The 15,189-nt window shown below is 61.9% G+C and overlaps 2 protein-coding genes and 2 non-coding genes across 4 annotated transcripts; 2 read left to right on the top strand and 2 right to left on the bottom strand.

The window, feature by feature from the left end:
• Window positions 1-3,830: 3,830 nt before the first annotated feature.
• TRNAF-GAA (transfer RNA phenylalanine (anticodon GAA)) lies at window positions 3,831-3,903 on the bottom strand. The gene has a single exon. It is a non-coding gene; the product is annotated as a tRNA-Phe (tRNA).
• Window positions 3,904-4,035: 132 nt separating this feature from the next.
• Window positions 4,036-4,109, top strand: TRNAN-GUU (transfer RNA asparagine (anticodon GUU)). The gene has a single exon. It is a non-coding gene; the product is annotated as a tRNA-Asn (tRNA).
• A 243-nt stretch (window positions 4,110-4,352) lies between these two features.
• On the top strand, window positions 4,353-10,843 carry NDUFS7 (NADH:ubiquinone oxidoreductase core subunit S7). Its single transcript, XM_065874743.1, has 8 exons — window positions 4,353-4,388; window positions 6,104-6,137; window positions 6,814-6,882; window positions 7,402-7,519; window positions 8,821-9,000; window positions 9,186-9,232; window positions 10,043-10,131; window positions 10,676-10,843. Exons 1-8 carry the CDS (start codon window positions 4,373-4,375, stop codon window positions 10,771-10,773), a joined length of 651 nt encoding a protein of 216 aa, XP_065730815.1. The 5' UTR covers window positions 4,353-4,372; the 3' UTR covers window positions 10,774-10,843.
• A 575-nt stretch (window positions 10,844-11,418) lies between these two features.
• Window positions 11,419-14,748, bottom strand: GAMT (guanidinoacetate N-methyltransferase). Its single transcript, XM_065874682.1, has 6 exons — window positions 14,537-14,748; window positions 13,350-13,495; window positions 13,076-13,139; window positions 12,721-12,788; window positions 12,369-12,479; window positions 11,419-11,811 (listed from the first exon to the last, which is right to left on the bottom strand). Exons 1-6 carry the CDS (start codon window positions 14,715-14,717, stop codon window positions 11,671-11,673), a joined length of 711 nt encoding a protein of 236 aa, XP_065730754.1. The 5' UTR covers window positions 14,718-14,748; the 3' UTR covers window positions 11,419-11,670.
• Window positions 14,749-15,189: the final 441 nt, after the last annotated feature.

The following is a 15,189-nucleotide window of genomic DNA, read 5'->3' as shown; positions in this document are numbered from 1 at the left end:
TCCCTGACGGCTGCCGCCTCTGTTTTCCTGGCTCTTGTGGAAGGTACAGCTCCTGAAAGGACAGAGGCATTTTTTTATTTTTAACTCTGTGTCATTACCTGTGACTGTACCGTGTAGGTTCACAGAAGGTGCACGTTTGTGTTTTATGTTGAAAAGCACTGTACCCGATATTAAACAGGAGCTTTAAAGACTCTGATACGAACGTACGGCTCCTGCAACATCAGTGTATTTTTCCGTTTGTTTCCCTCCTGTGTGTGGCTCCTCTTATGACGGCTCCTGAGTTTGCTGTGCCTCTGTTACGTGTTTTTGAGGCAAACCCGTGTTTCTAAGAGGCAGGACCCGAGACCCGCTGCTTTCCCGTGCTCTAGCCTCTGCTGGGACTCGTGCAGGAGAGCAGACGGACCGGCAGTCTTGCCAGCCTCTTTCCGCCGGGCCTCCATGTGGGTTTCCCCACCCGGCCTTGTCACCGCACAGCCAACTGCCCAGATAGCTGTGATGATCCCACCGGGCTGCTGCGCCCCCCAGCCCGGCCAAGGTCATTGTGTGCACAGCCTGGGCCTGGGCCGTGGGGTCGCGGCCCGGCACCAGTGGAAACCAGTCCTTTGTCTGGAAGCCCGAAGCACAGATGGGTCCCCCGATGCCTGAGGGTCCCAGGCTCAGGGCCCCCCCCGCTCCCACCTTTGGAGAGAGTTGTGTGAAGGCCCGGTCCTTGACGTGGTCACAGAAATTCTGTTCTGGTTTAAAGCGACACACAGTGGATTATTTATTCTAAGCTGACGCGAGGCTGCCTGTGGAAGGAAACGGCCAAGTCCCCACCGTGATGGCTGCGCCGCGGCATCTGAGCTCGGCCAGTCCTCCCTGAAGCCGGCACCGGCCAGCATGCGGCCGCTGCAGAGGACAGTTGGGGAGAGGTTCTCGCAGGCGCCGGGGACATGAGCCCTGATCCTGACGGGAGGCTGGGTCCCTGCGGGAAGGAGGTGCAGAGATCACTGCGGGGACCTGCGTGTGGTGTCTCCGCTGGTTTTGCTGAAACCCAAGCAGAGGTGCAGACATGGCCCTGGAGGTCCCGCTGAGCTGCCCCCCAGGGCGGTCGGAGGGGCATCCCGTGTGGGCCAGGCTTGGGAGAATGGCCCCGCCAGCATCTCCGCCGTGGCCTCGCTCCCTTCTAGAAAGGTCTAGACAGCAAGCCTCCCTGAAGTGGGTCAGGATGGAGAACCAGGGTGCTCTTGTGGGTGAGGCATCCACGTGGACTATTCCGTTATTGTGAAGTATTTTTATATATCTGTGTTCTGAGCTCTGGTTGTGGAATTGAACTATTCAGACTGGAATTAAATGCCGTTTTGCAGCCCTGCCTGTTCTTTCCTGGGCCCCACGCGCAGCCCACCTTGGGCACTCGGGCCGGCCACGCTGTCCCTGATGGCTGCTTCTGGAGGCTCCTTCCCCAGCCTGGCTGGGGAGGCGGGTCCCATGTCAGCCCAGCCGAGCCGGTGTCTCAGGTGTGCCGGGTGCTGACCAGAAGTGCTGGAGGCTTCCGCTGCTCAGCGCCCAGCCCCATCCCAGTCCTGTGCCCCGGCAGGTGTCTTCAGCTCCTCACTCCCACTGTATTATGTTTTTGTTCGTCTTGAAACTTTGTCCCAGGGCCACTGGGGCAGGCAGTGCTGGGTGGGCGTCTGTTGATGCCCCAAATTGGCGCTGGGTAGTGGTTAGGAAGGCAGAGCCAGCCGACCAAGTGAGGAATGTTCCAGGAGGAGCAGTGAGGTGGCCCTGGCCCCCGGGAAGCCAGCGCACTGGGCTGTTTCTGCATCAAGAAGAGAGACCCAGCACAACACGGGGTGCAGCCAGGGCCCCCACCGGCCGGCCCGTGGCCTCCTGCACCCCCGTCCACCACAGCCCCAGCTTCCCTGCACCCACCCTCACCCGGTGTCCCCCCTCAGCCGTCTGGGCTCCGTCCAGCTGGCGTCTCAGCAGCCCACATCTCTGCACGGCCACCCTGCTCCCCCACTGTGTCCCGTCCTCTCCCCAGGTGTCCACCCCTGCTCCGGTCATCTCCCACCACTCACAGCCACCCTTTCTGAACCTTTTTCAGCCAAACCCCTGACCCCAGACCCTGCGATGCTTGTCCTACAGTCGCTGTACCTTTCTCGCTCCAGCCCAGATGGCATGAGGGGACGATCAGACCCCCCAGTGTGAGGAGCAGTGCATCAACAAAACCACTTCCTGGAAGGGGGAGTTTTCCTTGTGTTCACTTGAGCACCTCTTTAAGTCTATCATTTATCTAGGAAGCTGATTAAGACAAGGGACGCGCACACACACAGAATCTCAAATCAGACAGGCACGTCTATGCAGTGTGGTCAGTGGCCCTCCCCCCAGTGCATGGCTTCTACGGCCAGGCTTTCCTGTCCCGGCTCCCCTCTCAGCCCCTGCACCCCCATCCTCCTGCCCCTGCTCCACCCCTTTCAGGTCCTGCTCCCCACCTCCTCCAGCCCTGGCTCCCCCTCCTCTCCCCCCCCCACCTCCTCCCCACCTACCCATCTGCCCTCACCCCCTCACCCTCAGTGTTCCTGGAATTATGGTGAACCCTCTGTTAACTCCCTGCCCTCTCAGACCTGCTTCTCCGTTTCAGGGCTTGCCCTTGACAGTCCCAGTTTCCTGATGCAGGCTCTTACCTCCCCTATCCACCCGCCCCACCCCCCACCCCCCCACCCCCACCCCCCACCCCCCTACCCCCCCACCCCCGCTCCCCATCCAATCCATCACCCTGACAGCCGATGGCCCCTCCTGTATTAGTTATCCATCCCTGCCTTAGCATTGTACCGGCCCCTGGCGGCTGGAAGCAACATTCTCTCTTGACTGGGCTGTGGTCTCAGGAGGTCGCAGTCAGATGTCTGAAGGCTCGAAGCGAGGCTGGGGGCTCGGCTCCCAGGTGCCTGGCTCACAGGACAAGGAACGTTAGGAGAAAACAGGAGCCTGAATAATGTCTGGACATGAGTTGGCGATGTATATACATTGGGTCATGAATTGTTAACGTCAGTGTAAAATGTTAGCAGTAGGAGAGACTGGGTGATGAGTACAGCGAACTCTGGTACTAGGTTTGCAACTTTTCTCTGAATCAAACTATTTGGAAGTACAAGGTTTATTTTAATTAAAAAATTCCAGCTCCACAGCCTGGCCAGCTGTGGGAACTGAGGGCAAGGAGGTGTAGGATTCCCAACAGACCCAGCCCTCGGCCCAGCCCCTCTCTTTTCTCCTGTGTGTCACCACCACCGGGATGGTGACACCAACCGGTGCCCCGCCTCCCCTTCCCGGGACCGCGCAGTCGGGCTCCACGACACACCTGGGGTGGTCCTCCCTCGCCAGGAGCCAGCCCTGCTCCTCATCTGCGTTCCCCCGTTGGGAACGGGGGAACCTCAGTTTCCCCATATGTATTGTAAAATGGGCAGAATAGGTACCCAGCAGGACTGTCACAGTTAAACGACATCCGAGCAGAAGGTGTCTCTGCAAACTCCCTTTTGGTATTCAGTAGTGTTCTTTTTGACAATTATATTCGTTCTGATCCTGCCACTTAAAAAATATTGTAAATGGGAGTGGGGAAGGGGGTCATTTGGGCTGGGATCATAGTTTTGGGGGTGGACCGGGGTGGGTGGGGATGAGGCCTTGTTCTAAGCCCTCCCGCATTGGCATGAGCCAGCAGCCCAGCTCCTCATCTGAAGAATGGAGAGTATTCTGGGGAGGAAAGGTCAAAACCGACACATTCTGGGTAAAAGTGCTGGGAGAAGCTGGATCAGCTTGGAGCAAAACAGAACGCTGTTCGCTGGGGGCACCAAAACGTCTGCCGAAACCCGGGATCGAACCAGGGACCTTTAGATCTTCAGTCTAACGCTCTCCCAACTGAGCTATTTCGGCTGCGCAGCAGGGGGTTGCCCCCACCCCCGACTCCGCCCCACACTGAGCCGCTTGCGTGCAGGCGCAGCTTGGGCCGCCCCTGCGGGCCGCGCATGCCTCGTAGGGTGGCGCCTGGAAGCAAGCCTTAGCGCCGTCTCTGTGGCGCAATCGGTTAGCGCGTTCGGCTGTTAACCGAAAGGTTGGTGGTTCGAGCCCACCCAGGGACGTGCTTTCGCTTTTCCTTCCCCGGGTAAGAAGAGAGGGGACGGCTCGCCATCTTTTGCCACGACCCTCCCCGCGCACTTCCGTATCCTTCTATCCCGCGTGGGGCGTCCGGCGGCGCGCGGTGCTGGGGATTCCACAGAGGCGGAACGTTCCCGCCCGAGTTCCGGTTTCCGAGCACGAGCCGAGGCACTTTGGGCGACGGCCCCGGGGACCCGGAGCTCTGAAGAGGACGAACCATAGAGGTTGTCTGAAGGCCGAGGCCAAGATGGCGGCGCTGGCGGGTGAGAAGGTCGGGGCGGTGGGGGCGAGGTCGGGGCGGCGGGGGCGGGATCGGGGCGGCGGGGTCGGGGCTTGGGTCGGTCCGGGCGCCTTTCCGCCCGGCCGCTTGGGAAAGCGGATGCCGAGGGCGACGCAGGCTCCCAGCCTCGGAGGGGGCCGGGGCGGGAGCCGGAGGGACCCAGGCTCGGCCCGGGATGCTGCCCTTGAAGTTTCCGGGAGGAGGCGGCGAGGGGGCAGCAGCCCCGACATCCGAGGAAACTGAGGCCCAGAGAGCGGCTGGAACCGCTGGTGGTCACGCGGCCTGTCCGGGCAGGGACGCGACCCCGGGGCACCCTGCCACCCCGGGAAGGGGACGGTCACCTGCAGAGAAGGCGTCCAAACCCTGGCTGCTCCGGGGACCTTTCCTCCGATTAGCGATTAAACGCATAGGATGGATTCACAGGGTTGCAAAGGAAAGCGGTTATACTGACAGTTGCCAGGATTCTGTCTGGGAACCGGGGGTCAGTTCGCAGCCCGGGAGCTTCATTATTCATGCCTGGAAAGCCGAGGTTTAGTGACGGATCTGCCTACTGCTGTGACTTTGAAGGAGTGAGAAGTGGACACGTTCCTTTACACAGGGTTGGCTGCAGCCTCTATGTCGGGGTTAGGAAACCACTGTCATTTCTGTTGGTGAAAAGCCTCGGTCTCGCTAATACTGGTGTGGTTTTGGCTACACTCAGATTTTAAAGAAAGGCCAATTTTCAGTAAGACGTTGGTGACAATAGAGAGGGCATTTTTCTTTCCCGTGCAAGCTCACCGGTCTGCTGAACCCTCACCAGCGGCCCCTTGCTAAGAATGTCTGGTCCAGAGGCTGGAATCCCCTCACCTTGGAGGTGAAGGGCATTTACTGTGCTTTGAGGTTACCAAAAGCCCTACATTTTCAGGTGGGGGAGCTGAGGCTCAGAGAGGAACAGCTTGCACAAGAGTCCGGGGCTGGGCCGTTGGCCTGGACTCCTTGCCCAGCCTCTGAAACCCCGGAACTCCCAGCCCAGGGCTTGGAGCCTCGCTGATGTCTATGGGTTTGTTGACTTGACACATGCCTGTCAGGCTGAGCCAAGGCCGAGACACACACTGGGGAACCCAGGGAAGCCCTAGCATCAGGGGGAGGCAGGCGCCACAGGAGGACATGTGGATAGAGTTAGAACAGGGTGACAGGATCTAGAGGGCCTGTGGAGCTAGTGTAGACCCAGGCATTTGAGCTGAAAGCTGCCCCATGAGAGTGCTGCTCCAGGCAGAGGGGACAGCAAGTACAAAGGCTCTGAGACAGGAGGGACACTGACATTCCTGAGGAAAGGGAAGGTGGCTCTGACGTGGAGTGTGGGGTTGGGAGCAGGGGAATGACACTGTCTGGTTCACATTCTGAAAGATCACTGGTTGTTTTTTTTTTGGCTACACCTTGCGGTTTGCGGGATCTTAGCTCCCCGACCAGGGATTGAACCCGGGCCCCCTGCAGTGGAAGCGTGGAGTCCTAACCACTGGACCACCAGGGAATTCCCCTGAAAGATTGCTCTTTATCAATTGTTTGTTAAATGGAATGTAGATAGACTGAGGGTGAGAGGGCGGGTGCACCACGTGGGGGGCCTGACGGGCAAACACCTGGAGGCTGGACCGTCTGGGCCGTTTGTGGCCTCTGGTGCTGCCACAACTCACTGCCCCCACCCTGTGGTTCTTTCTGCAGCTCCTGGCCTGCTCCGCGGGATCCTTGCTCTTCGGTGAGTGCCTGCCTGCCTGCCTGCCTGCGTGTCTGCATCTCTGATCCTGACACCCCGCAGTGAGGCCCTGGCAGGGAGGGGCTCAGAGGGGGCTGTCAGGGGACCTCAGATCCGGGCGGGCCCTCCATCAGCACCAGGCCAGGGGCCGCCTGGCACCCAGCCCCACGTCTGCCTGCCCTAGTACCCTCAGAGCCCAGTCGCTACCTGGCGCACGAAAGACATTCAGCACATTTGCTCTGATGGCAGCCCCGTGTAGGCCTCCTTGGGGCGGGAAGGCAGGTGGCTGCCAGGCCCTCGGATTTGGGCTGAGTTTGTTTTGATACGGCCTTTTTCCTACAGATAAAATACACACTGCAAAGCAAAGGGAAGACGGGGAAAATGAAGGAAGTATCAAATGAAAACCAGGCACTCTCTAGACCAGGGATCAGCAGATTTTTTTTTTTCCTTAAAGGGCCAAATGGTAAACGTTTTTGGCTCTGCCTCTGTAAAAACAGTCCCAGACACCAAGGAAGTGAATAGGTGTGGTTATGTGTCAAGAAAACTTTATTTACGAAAGCCGGCAGTGGGCTGGGTTAGACCCCCTGGTCAGTTTCCCCATCCTGGCCCCGGGGTAACCCTGTCACAGCATGTTGGGGCGCCCTGGGCTGCTAGTCATGGGCAGTCTGTCTCCCCGCAGCTCCGGCGTGGGCGCAGCTCTGCAAGTGCGTGGGGTCCATCCGAGCTTGGCTGCTGACAGCCCGAGCAGGTGAGATCGGCCTTCCCGGGAGCCCACACACCCTGAAGTCTCCACATCCCCCCACCCCAGCACAGCAGCAGCCCGTGGCAACTCCGGGGCACTCCCACCACCCAGCGGGGTATGTGAGGGGGTCCCTGCCCTCAGAGTTCTGCCCAGCCCGCTCCTGTGCGCCCAGGCCAATGGCTGCACAACTCCAGACCAGGAGGGCCCTCGCTAAAGAGTGTGTCAGCCGAGCCTGTTTTCCAGACGGGGAAACAGTCCCCGAGAGGACAGGGTCCTGCTGGGCCTCAGTGAGGCGGTAAAGGCCTGTCCACACCATCTCTCACTCCGGTGTCGAGCAGGCATGTCCTGCCCCAGGCCGGGGCGCAGGGACGTTGCAGACCTGGCCTCACGGCTACTCCCAGTGCTGCTCTGGGGACCCGCCATGACCACGGCTTTGTCCTGCCCTCGGAGAGGCTGCTCTGGGCTGGGCCCGGCCAGGATACCTGCCTGGCTGACGCCTCCCCTTGCTTTGTGTCCCGTGCCCAGCACCCACCCCGCCGTGTCCCAGGCCGGAGCCGTGGTCCCCAAATCTGCCGCCCTTCCCAGCAGCCGGGGCGAGTATGTGGTGGCCAAGCTGGACGACCTCATCAACTGGGCCCGCCGGGTGAGCCCCTCCTCGTCTGCGTCCGTGGGGCCCCCTCTGGCTGCTCAGCCACACTCCCATGGCTATGGAGTGGGCCGGACTCCCCCAGGGCCCCTCCGTGTGGGGACCTGTGGCTTTGATTCTGTCTCAGAACCCCTGCCCTGCCCCCAGCAGTTCCTGGCCTGACTTCCCTCGGTGCTCCCTGCCCCCCGCATTGGCCCCCAGAGAAGATGAGCCACCTCCCTCCTGTTCTTCTCCTTCCGTCTTCTGTTCATTCCCCTCTTTTCTCTCTTAACGTAAAACCCATGCTTTTAACTGGAAATACACAATGGAAACAGTAGCTCCTTCCCAGCAAATATCCTAATCCCCCACCCCACCCCCACGTTCGCCGTGGGACAGTCTGCTCGCTCACGTGCTTGTCCGTGTCTCCCCCCGGACGTGTGTCCTCTGTCCCAGGACAGTGGTTCCTTTCAGTGCTCTCGGGGCGCCCAGCTGGGTAACAATCCCCCATTGACGGGCGGGCTGGTGCTGTCCTGGTGTCTGTGTGTGACCAGCGAGTCCACAGTGAGTGTCCCTCCAGGCCCACAGCTCCAGGGTGGCGATGGTCGCTGTGGCCGTGTGCTGTGGAGTCATGGCCCTGCCGTGTTGGGCAGCCCTTGCCTGCTGTGTGACCCGAGCCCTGTTACCTGAATTGGGTCATCCACAGGACAGCAGGGACCTTGGCCAGATCCCAGACTGGACACAGACAAGCAGAGAAAGCTCTGGTGGAGAACAGCTTGTGGGTGGGGGCAGGGGCGATATCAGGCACCAAAGGATGGAGAGAAGTCAGAGGGCATCCAGGAGGGCTTCCGGGAGGAATTGGCACTTTGAGTCCAGGCGGTGTTGGGAACAAGACCCTCCAGGTTGCTGAGCCCCAGGGTCTAGACCTGTGCCGTGTGTGGCCACTGGGCACTCAGAGCAGCAAGTGCCCATGTTGGAGGCCGGGATTTAGGATGTGCTGAGTTATGTGGACTATATTATTAAAGCTAATTGCACTTGGTTTTATTTTTGTCTGTTTTTCTTTTTGGTAATGTGGCTGTTGGGAAGTGTAGACCCATGGGCCTAACTCAGTTGGCCCTCCTGTCACACAGTCCTGGGCTGGGGCATCAGGCTCAGGCCGATGACCAGTGTCCAGGGCGGCCTTTGGGGTCTGGAGGTCACATGGTTGCTGTGGGCAGGGCCCAGAAAAGGCTAGAAACAGATTTTTCTATGTGAAATCGTCCAATTTCTTTAAACACAGTGGGCCACTTGTCCACTCACGGGCCGACTTCCCCGCCCTGCAGAGCTCCCTGTGGCCCATGACCTTTGGCCTGGCCTGCTGCGCCGTGGAGATGATGCATATGGCAGCACCCCGCTACGACATGGACCGCTTCGGCGTGGTCTTCCGCGCCAGCCCCCGCCAGTCCGACGTGATGATCGTGGCTGGGACGCTCACCAACAAGATGGCCCCCGCGCTCCGCAAGGTGGGTCCCACCGTCAACCTCCCCTCCCCTCCCCCCTCCCCCAACCCGTCCCCCTCCCCAACCCCTCCCCCTCCCCCTCCCCAACCCCCCTCCCTCCCTTCCCCTCCCCCAATCCCCTCCTCCCAGCCCCGCCCCACCCCCCCACCCCCAGGCTCGAGCTGCACGCAGACCCCTGTCTCTTCCAGGTCTATGACCAGATGCCAGAGCCTCGCTACGTCGTGTCTATGGGGAGGTGAGTGCCCGGCGGGGCGGGGGCTCCAGCAACAGACATGCCGGTGACACGCTGGCTTGTCTCTTCCAGTCTCATTTCTGTGCTGCTTTCTGATTGGGGTTGTCCAGAATGTCCCCTTCTGTCCTGTTATAGTCGCTCCCCAACCCCAACAGCCTGTCCAGTTTCGTTCTCTTTCTCTGTGTTATGACCACAGGAAGGACGTCCTGCTGGGGTGGGGGGGGCGTTGCAGCCTCCTCACCGTCTAGCCAGCACCTCATTTCTCCGTATCATTAAAAGCCATTTAGTCACCTGACTTTTTTGGTTGAGGTAGAATTCACATACTACAAAGTTCATCCTTTCAAAACGTACAATTTTGTGGATTTTAATGCATTCTTAGTGTTGTGTAATCATCACCTCTGTCTAATTCCAGAGCATTCCATCACCCCAATAGAAGCCCTGTCCCCATCAGCAGTCACTCCCCACCCCCTCTCCCAGCCCCTGACAACCAGGAACCCACTCCCTGTCTGTGGACTGGCCTGTTCTGGACGTTTCCCATCAATGGAATCACATGCTGTGTCCTTTCACATCTGGCTTCTCTCACTGAGGGTCGTCTGTTTATATTCCCACCGTTTGTTTCTGTCCTACCCAGTCCCACAGAAGGTCTCAGGTGGCCGCTGTCTTTCCTGTGACTTGTGTCCCAGTCTTGCCCTTTTCCTGACCGCCTGGCACCTGCTTGAGGTTGGAAGGGGGTGTGGGTTGGGGGCTGCAAGGAGGGACGGAGGCCCGGGTCGCTGGAGAGACTCTCACGGCTGGCGCTCCCCTCCCCACCAGCTGCGCCAACGGAGGTGGCTACTACCACTACTCCTACTCTGTAGTGCGGGGCTGCGACCGTATTGTGCCCGTGGACATCTACGTCCCAGGTGAGCCCCCAGGTGGTGCCCACGCGGCCCTCACCCGATTTACAGAATCCCCACAGCCCCACTGAGACAGCTTGCCCCCTTTTAAGAATAAGCAGATTTGGGTCCAAGAATAAGAGTGACACCGCAGCCTTTCCCCCTCGCTGTCTCTGGAGGGTCTCCCAGTCTGAAGAGTCTGCCCCCATTCCTTTCCAAGGGTCCTCACCGGACACTGGCGTGGCCTGGGGGTTGGCAGGCAGCCCACATTGTCCTCCCGGGTCCCGAGCCGGGTCACGTGGCGGGAGGGCCAGGGACAGGGCAGCTCGGCCTGGGAGGGGTAGCCCAGGCCTCCCTCATCCTGGCTGGGAGGTCGGCCCTGGGGTCAGCAGCTGCCCACCCTGCCCCCCTCTGGCTCCTTTCCCGTGATGGGCCAAGCCCCCCAGCTCTCTTGGTGCAGAGCCCTGTCTTGCCCCTCCCCACCCTGGGAAGTGGCCTGGTTGCCCCCACCTGGAGCAGAGCGGAGGGGAGGGGGAAGGGCAGGAAGACTGAGGTGCCACCCGCCCCCCAGGCTGCCCGCCCACAGCCGAGGCCCTGCTCTATGGCATCCTGCAGCTGCAGAAGAAGATCAAGCGCGAGAAGAGGCTCCAGATCTGGTACCGCAGGTAGTGCCGCTGCCTGGCCGCCCTGCAGCGTCTGCGCTGTTCCCCCAGAGGCGGTCAATAAAGCCCATAAATCCGCCTGGCGGCCCTGCTCCACGCGGTGTGTGGGCCGGGGTGGGGGCCTGGGAGGGGGGCGGGGTCAGGCCTGTCTCTTGTGCCTGGAGATGCTGAGGCCCCTGGAGTGGACAGCCGGGCCCAGCGTGGCCAAGTGGGAGGCCCCAGCCATGAAGGAGGGGAGTGGACGCGTCCAAGAGCGGGTCGGGGTGAAGCAGACGACACCGTGGCGACCAGCTGGGCACCAGGGTCCAGGGCAGACGGATCCAGGGTGTCCCTGTGCTGGGGCTGGAGGGGCGTCGACTCAGAGCGAGGCATCGTGGTGCAGCCTGACTGGGTGGGACCAGAGGGTCTGGGCCTTGGGGCTGCCACCTGCTATGAGGTCCTGACCTAGTTCCACCTTCTCTGAGGGCCACGGGTGACTAATTGGCAATGTCTTCAGTGGGCACGGCGGGGGGCTCAGAGGCAGGATCAGAAACTTCGGAGTGGTAGGGCCACTGCCTCGGTGGTGGTCAATTTACCAGGTTTCTTTCCTTTCACTTTTTCTTGGAGGGGCAGGAAGAGGAAAGCAAGCACACGTTTGTGTCCTCGTGCTGACTGGCTAAACCCAGTGTTAGTGTTTATTTCATTCTCAGGACCATGGTAGGAAGATAGTGGCCGTCCCCTTGCAGAGAAAGTTAGGGAAGCTTGTTGATGTCACGTGGCTGGTGTGGGTCTGGACCAGGGCCGAGGGGCCAGAGCCTGCACTCCCGGCCACGAAGGCGCTCAGTAGGGGTCTGGGGGTTAGGGGTTCCTGAAGCCCAGAGCCCCCAGGGTGGCGTGGGCAGCTGAGCCGGTGGGCCCAGTGGGCTCAGTGCTTGGTGACCAGGGGCGTGATCATCTGCGGGAAGGCATAATAGCGGCAGTCGGCCGGTGGGACCAGCTCCATGACCTGTGTGTGGATGTTCTCCGGCCGGAAGCCTGCTTCCAGCAGGGCTGGCACCTGTGTCTCCTGGCCAGAGGGAGGTGCCGAGTCACCTCCAGGGCCCTGGGGCCTCAGGAGGCACCCTGCCAGCCACCCCTACAAGTGCCAAGGCCCTTGGGGGCAGGGCGGGGCTGCTAAGAAAATGTTGAAGCCCAGGTCTGGGTGGGAATCTCCAGGTGTCCACACACAGCTTCCTGGCTGTCATGGGGTATCAACAGGCTGCTCACCCACACGTCCTCGCAGGCAGAGGGAACCGAGTGGGCAAAGGCCCAAGACAAGGGGTGGCTAGACCCATAAAGATGCACCCTGAGTGGACAAGGGCAGAGTGAGGGGATGCCCCTGGGGACCTTGGGCTGAATCCCTGTATCCTGAGGGCACTTGGGAGCCATCTAAGGTCCTTGAGCTAGGGAGAAACCTCTCCTGACTTACAAGTGGAGGCTCAGAGGCCACCCAAGAGATGAGCCCCCAGGGCCAGAGGCAAGGGACCCTCCCCAGGTCTCAGCTGACCCCATCTGCCTCCCCACCCAAAGTTGCTGTCAGGGGTGGGGCGTGGGGCGGGGCAGGGAGTGCCCAGGCTGCAGCACCTTGAACATGGTGGTGATGTCCGAGTACTTGGACTTCATCAGCTTCCCCCAGGAGGTGAGGTTGCAGTAGGTAAGGACGCCCCCCGGCTTCAGCAGGCGGAAGGCATGGTCCTGGCCGGGGTTGGGGGGACCGTGGTCAGGTGGGGATGGGCAGAGGCGTTCCCAGCGGGCCTCCCGCCAGGTCAGAGGAACGCCGGAAGGAGAGGTGCCTCCTGTGTCAGGTGGGGATGGGCAGAGGCGTTCCCAGCGGGCCTCCCGCCAGGTCAGAGGAACGCCGGAAGGAGAGGTGCCTCCTGTGGGGACGGCAGGCGCACCCACTGGGCTGACCCCATCCCACCGCAAGCGATCCTACCCGAATGAAGTTGAACTGGTGCGTGTGCCAGGTCTCCTCAGACAGCGGGTACGTGTCGTACAGGATCCCTGCTCGGGAGGACAGAAGCCACGTGGTCAGGACACTGGCTGCAAGTTGAGGCGGCCGGGAACCCAGAGTTTGCTATGCTGCAGCTGCCCCTACGAATTGTGTCCCATCCGGTCGTTCTTGAGATGTCCACGCACCTGAGTGCCAGGCTCCTGTATGTGTGTCTGTGCCTGCCCCCCGGGCTGTGCCACCCCAGTGACACATCAAGGCATGTGTGCCTCAGAAGCAGGCAAAGGAGGGGCTGGCAAACCAGGCAGAGGCCCCCCGCCCAGTGCCCAGAGCCCCTCACCATCGAAGTGACTGTCTGGCAGGGTGGGCGCCACCTCCTCCCACAGGCCTTTCAAGGGAACCACCTTGGTGCAGGGGAGAAAGGAAGAGAAGGCTGAGGGTCAAAGGGGGCCCAGGACTTCTCCACCTGTTGCAAGGGAGGGGGCAGAGGAACTCCCAAGAGAGAAGACCACCTCCCCCAAGTCTGCGACCACCCCAGGTCCCCAGCCCACTCCGCGGGCAGGGCCTTCCCCCTAAGGAGCATGAGGAGCGGGACCTCGGGCAGAGGCGGGCACCTTGTGTGGTTGCCGCGGGGCCCAGTCCTGGAGCCGCTGGAAGACGCCCTCATTGCACTCGATGACCCAGTGCTCGTCAATGGGGGCCTCCTGCACCTTCGTAGCTGCGATGGCCATGCCAAAGCCCACCTCCAACACCCGGCCCCCTGGGCAGACAGAGGGGGCCACACCTTACACACTGGGTGGGGCTGAGGAGGCTGCCTGGAGGAGGGGGCGCGGGGGCAGGGCCTTGGCAGAGAGAAACAACTGCTACTAGGAGCGACAGGTTGGCAGAGCAAAGGTGGGGGGTGGGACAGAACACAGCAGCCCTGAGAGGGAACAGCGTGGGCCCGGGGCCAGTAGCCAGAGAGGGTGGCCTGCCGGGGAGGCCACGGACAGCGTCTTCTGGGCTGGCCCACGGGGTTAGGGCAGACCCTGGACTTTGAGCTCTGGCCCATGCTGTTTGCACTGAGGGCGCTCATCTCCTGATTTGGGCAGCGTCCCCTGCCCGCCCGCCCCCCCCCCCCCCCACAACAAACAATGAAGTCTACTAAGTAAGGGCAAGGGAGGACCAGGATTCAAGGCCCAGGCCTGGAACAGTGAGGGGCAGGGGTCGAGCCCCTTTGGGTCAAAGAGGAGCGGAGAAACGCCCTAACCATGCAGGGACACTGGCTGTGTCCATTTGCCAGATGGGAACACAGGCCCAGAGCTGGTGCACCCGGCCTCTGGGGGCCGTGGGGAGCCCTCGGCACCCCGCGGGCTCTGACACCAGGTGCAGGGCCACCCCCGACAGCTGTCTCCAGGCCTCAGCGTTACCAGAGCTATTCTTAGCCAGGGCAGAGCCTCCCGCGACTCCTGGGCAGGAGCATTACCCACGTGGGCCTGGGCAGCACCTCGGCAGACCGCCACTCCCCTGTCCTCGACCTCGGGTGGGGTCCGGCGGCTGAGTTCCGCGGCTGAGAACCCATCCCCCGGCCCACCCCGACCCCTTCCCGGGGTCGGGGCCTCGGTGCCTCCCGGAGAGAGGGTTCCCGGGACTCAGGGCGCCCGCAGCGCCCCAGGACTACCCCGCTGCCCTCGCGAGCGGCCCCGTTTTCCGGGCGAGGAAAGAGGAGCGCAGAGGTTCCGCCACGTCGCTGGAGAGCGGGCGGGCGCCGGGCCCCAGCGGGCCCGGCCTCGGTCAACCCCGCGCGCCCGGCGGGGGCTACCTCTGGAGGCGGCGGCGGCCGCCAGCGCGTGCATGTAGGGGGTCTCCCAGCGCTCCATCACCGGCTTGCCCAGGATCTGCAGGTGCGTGTCCGACGCGTCGTAAGCCGCGGGCGCCGCGCGCCATGCGGGGCTGCAGTTCTCTCCGGGTGCGAAGATAGGGGTCGCGGCGGGGGCGCTCATGCTGCCGGCTGGACGGCGCGCCCCGGGAGCTGGGGAGGGGAACGGCCGCGTCCCTGCAGGGCCTTCTGGGCAGGGGGCGGACGGAAGGCGGGGCGGGGGCGGGGCGCGAGTGTACTGCCCGGCGGCCCGCGCGGCCCCTAGCGGCCGCAGCGGGGAAGGCGGCCCCCACTGACTCCCGGACCCCCGCGACGCCCCCGCCTCCCGGGCCGCCAGCGCCTGGCGGGCGGACTCGGCACCAGAGCAGCGAGCCCTCGGAGTCCTCACCCAGTCGCTTTCTTGCCTTGGTTTCTTCGTATGTCACCACCTCGTCAATAGCCCCCTCCTTGCCGGGGTGTGAGGGTCTAAGGATTTTCCAGACACGGTTGGAAGTGTCTTAAGTATATAAAATCACTTAGGGAATTCCCTGGCGGTCCAGTGGTTAGGACGCTGCGCTTTTACCGCCCAGGACGCGGGTCCGGCATCTAAGATGCCA

Source organism: Phocoena phocoena, chromosome 3 (genome assembly GCF_963924675.1).
Source record: "Phocoena phocoena chromosome 3, mPhoPho1.1, whole genome shotgun sequence".
Classification (NCBI taxonomy): domain Eukaryota; kingdom Metazoa; phylum Chordata; class Mammalia; order Artiodactyla; family Phocoenidae; genus Phocoena; species Phocoena phocoena.
The sequence above is the reverse complement of the archived record's forward strand: the minus strand, read 5'-3'. Positions and strand labels throughout refer to the sequence as shown.